Source organism: Quercus suber, unplaced genomic scaffold (assembly GCF_002906115.3).
Source record: "Quercus suber isolate HL8 unplaced genomic scaffold, Cork oak 2.0 scaffold_50, whole genome shotgun sequence".
In the NCBI taxonomy this organism is placed as follows: Eukaryota; Viridiplantae; Streptophyta; class Magnoliopsida; order Fagales; family Fagaceae; genus Quercus; species Quercus suber.
The window spans coordinates 1,549,798-1,554,047 of record NW_027069515.1 but is presented as its reverse complement, the minus strand read 5'-3'; the positions used below and the strand labels follow the sequence as shown (position 1 = coordinate 1,554,047).

The 4,250-nt window shown below is 33.8% G+C and overlaps 1 protein-coding gene across 1 annotated transcript; it reads right to left on the bottom strand.

Moving 5' to 3' along the window:
• Positions 1-1,963: 1,963 nt before the first annotated feature.
• LOC136066887 (uncharacterized) lies at positions 1,964-4,016 on the bottom strand. Its single transcript, XM_065771903.1, has 2 exons — positions 2,426-4,016; positions 1,964-2,334 (listed from the first exon to the last, which is right to left on the bottom strand). The coding sequence occupies exons 1-2, from the start codon at positions 4,014-4,016 to the stop codon at positions 1,964-1,966; spliced, it is 1,962 nt and encodes a 653-aa protein (XP_065627975.1).
• Between the last annotated feature and the right edge of the window lie 234 nt (positions 4,017-4,250).

Sequence of the window (4,250 nt, the reverse complement as noted above, 5' to 3'; positions counted from 1 at the left end):
AACCCTAAACATATATAAGGATTTTTTTATGGGTCGTCACAGCTGATGCAACTTAATGTAAAGGTTTTTCACAAGCATATTGTGAATCGGAGACATATGCCCTAGTTTATCTTTCTCTTCAAGAAGCTGCTGCGTTTGTACGTCGTAGGGTTTTGTAACCAAGGAGCTTCGTAATCTTCATCGTGTGATGAACTGGAGAACTTTGCAACCAACATCCTTCTCAAGTTGGTAGTTAGTCGCGTACTTGGATCCGTGCATCGAATTGGTTAATCACATATTGGGAGCCGTGCATTAAAATAAGAGATTGTTACTACAGAACAAGTCCAATTAGGTATTGGGATAAAGGTTCAACTGTAAGTTGGTATAAGGTACTGAGATTCCTTTACTTGTAACCACTTGTTATGATAATAGTGGATTCTCGGGAGTGTTGACCTTAAATTCACCCGGTGGAGTTTTTGCCTTGGAGGTTTTCCCCATTTGTAAACAAATCACCGTGTCAATTTTATTTTCCGTTGCATATTAACTTAGTTGGTAATTTGTTTGTGCTACCATGCGTATTGCATGTTAATTGAAATTAATTAATTAACTTGACTAATTAATTAGTTAATTCATCACAAGAGGTCAATACATTCTTGGCCTATCACTATTAACTACTATCATATAAATAATAAATCTCAAGACTTATATTTTCATAAATTCTCAATCCCGAAAAGATTGTGAACCTGAACATGAAATGTTTGTTTCTTTTGTGTATAAGAGAGTGAGATCTTATTAATGGTCAAAACCTCATACATTGAGCAATCACGTGTAGTGTCAAGGGAACACACATTCTTAAGATAGAATTCTTAATTTCTTTTTAGAGAAACGAAACATTCTCTTAAAATAAGTTTAATGAAAATTTATTATTCAAAGTATTGAGCCTCATCATTTTAATAAAGAGTTAAATATAAGAATTAAGAATAACTAAAATATTTTCTAGGAACTCAAGTAATAAAAAATAGTGATTTATAAAGTGACAGTATTTTGTGTAACTTTATTTCACTATGACTGTTTTCATGAAGGAGTCATGATAATGTAATAAAGTCTTGAGATTTAATTTAATCAATAAAATTTATGGTGCAATTACATTTTTATAGTATCATCGAATATAATTAATAACAACATTGAACATTGTGAAGGGTTGACAAAAGGCCTAAAGTGACTAGAGTTTTATTAAATCATTTGGTCCCATCTTAAGCCACATACTAAAACCCAAAAGACTAATCTTTTTTTTTTTAATAGGAAAACGATTAGTCCATTTATTGAAGGGATTAATTATTTTTTCAATAATGTTTCAATAACAGTTATTTTATTATTAAAAATAAAAACTAATACTATAGTTTTAACGTAAGTTTTCAGAAGAAAAAAATTCTCTAAAAAAAAGAAAAGAAATAACCGTACGTTCTTAAAAAAAAGAAAAAAAAAAGTTCTCCTTCAAGATTAGTAACTGACAAGAATCTTGTCCACCTTCTTGGGTTCTTTTGGAATTGAGGTGAAGATTTGGGTGTCCTCAAGGTCAAGTATTTTTTTTTTTTTTTTTTTTGGTTTATAATTCACTGAATCAAGGTATGTATCAGGCAAATTGTTTTCTCTGAGATTTAAAGATTATATGTTTTCACGTGCTTTTTGTCTTCTGCTTTATACGAATTTGTATGTGATGCAAATGAGTTTTACAATAAGGCCTACCCAAAAAAATTCCACAACCTAGTTAAGTTTATAAATTAATTTAAATACACTAGAGAAAGCAGTATAACATAACAGGCTGTAGACATTATAATTGAACAAAATACACCATTTACAACAAAGTGACAAAAAGTATTGGCAAAATTACAAAGGGAAAGAAGAACAATTTTATTTTAGTTGTTACGAACAAAAAACGAAAAAAAAAAATGAAAATGTTCTTGATTTTGACAGACTGATTCACTTAAGCAGGCCAGTTATCCAACCATGAACAAGTTGCATCGTTAATCATGTCCTCAACATGACTCTCTGTCAAATCAAATAATAGGTACTCAATGTCTCCATCACCCCATTCTTCATGATCAATATGTTGATAATTAACATTATCAGAAAGTTCATCAATCTTGTCAAGATTGATTGCCTCTAACATTTGTGTTTCCAGCACTTTATGCCTTTCCATTATCATTGTATTCACCATAAATGCATGATCATCCCCATATTTGGGTCGTAATTGATATCGCTTACATATTGAAGAACCACAAGGTTGACTTAAAATCCGAATGGCATATTTTTGTAATACAGGGAGATGATTGCCACACAATTCCCACCACATATCTGCAAAATTCAAAATTCAAAATTCAAAAAAAAAAAAAAACATAATTATATAAGAAGTTCTTATAAAGATAAATAGAGGTGATAGACTCACGCGGATGTGATGTTTTTAGCATTGTAATGGCTTGATCTGTGAACAAGTTTGAGTCCTTCTTGTGGTATGGTTGTGCTTGGTTAATAAAAGCTTCTTTCTCTTCTTCATCAACCAAATGCTCTAGAGCAAACCTTATGCCATTAGACAATTCAACATTCTCTTTAAATTTCTCACTATACATATAGGCAGGATTTAAAAAGGCGGCGACTACATGTATTGGATGAATAATATCACTTCGCCTTTTATGAAAAATATCCCATATATGATCATAAGGGAAGTTAGTATTGTCATGACACTGCATAATTGCATCTTTTACCCTTTCCATCATCTCATACAAGTATCCTGATGTTGCGCCATCACCATTAACTAGACAAAGAGCTTGCAACATTGGCCGCAAAACTTGTGCCATTTTTTTTCCTCGAATCCAGAATTCTTTGCAATGAATAGCATGATCAATAAATCTTGCACCTTTAAGAAGTTCTCCAACCTGTTTGTAATTAGGCGTTCTCCTCCAATCAGTAGACAACGTTATAATAGACACTTGTAAGGCCTGCAATTCATCTTCAACTTCTAAAAGTGATATTAGCATACAAATATTTAAACTAATATAATCGATCCTTCTTTTGTGCACTCTTCTTAGGGGCACACTAACATTATGCTTGTAAATATATGTTACTATCAGCTTTGCAACTTGAATTGTATTATGCACAAAAGAAATATAGTATATTTTCTCCAAAAGCAATCCAATCCCATGAGTGGCACAATTTGTCATGTAAATCCAAGGATACTTTTTTAGCATGTCTTTGGTTGATCTAATCTCATCACTGTCATCGCTATCATTATTAATGATAAATTGTACGACATGTTTAGGCCCAATTTCTTCAACTATGGAAGACATGGCTTCTTCAAATAAATAAATATCTGCCGTTGGGTCTTCAGATAGATCCATGCACGCCAACCCTCTTGGTGTATAAGCAAAAATATTCTTATAGGTGAAAATTGTTTTAATGCACGATTTCCTACTAGGCCATATATTGTACATTAAGGTGCAACCTGTTTTGACTGAATATTTTTTAAAATTATGAATGTATTCCTCAACTTCCTTCTTGATACCAGGCATTATCAGTGATTTGAGGGTTAATGAACTTGGTAACTCGTAACCAGGCCCATATTCAGCAACACCTTTCACAAAATCATTGAAGAAGGGTGATTGAATAGCATCAGAACAAATGCTATCTAAGATCAAGAGCTTAGCAAACCTTTGATCCACTATACTCTTATCCTTCTCCTCACGTATATTTGGCATTTGTGCTGATGAGGAAGTTGAAATACCTCCCCCCTCCAAAGTATTATTTGATGCAGCCACACTTTTAGCTTTCTTGCTAGGAGTGTCAATTGCTTGTACTACAGCTAATTGAACATCTACAGGTACTTGCAGACAAATTTCAACATCACGGCCTCTAATCCCAGACAAATGCGATTTAATCCTTGAAATACCCCCAGCAAAGTCCTTTTGACAAAAGTTACATAAAAAACGACCATTTTTCAGATCCTCTGCATACTCCCAGAATGAATCTCTCTTCCTAACCATGTCAAACTTTTATCCTACATGAAATAAATTGCATGATGATTTTAGCCAACTAGAAAAAATTTAAACAAGAAAAGAACAAAAGCCAAATCAACCATGACCAAGGCAGAACACCCATCATCTCTGGAGGCTTGATTTGTGAAGCACCGACGCGGCTCCAGAGGAGCCGCACCGGAGTCGGACTCGGCCGGACGCGGGGACGCGGCAGGGACGCCGCTGACCGAGAGTCCGTGCCGC

Coding starts and splice junctions, on each gene's coding strand:
- LOC136066887 (XM_065771903.1), bottom strand. CDS start 4,016: ATGGTTAGGAAGAGAGATTCATTCTGGGAGTATGCAGAGGATCTGAAA. Junction 2,335..2,425: donor GCTAAAAACATCACATCCGC/GTGAGTCTATCA, acceptor TGAATTTTGCAG/ATATGTGGTGGGAATTGTGT.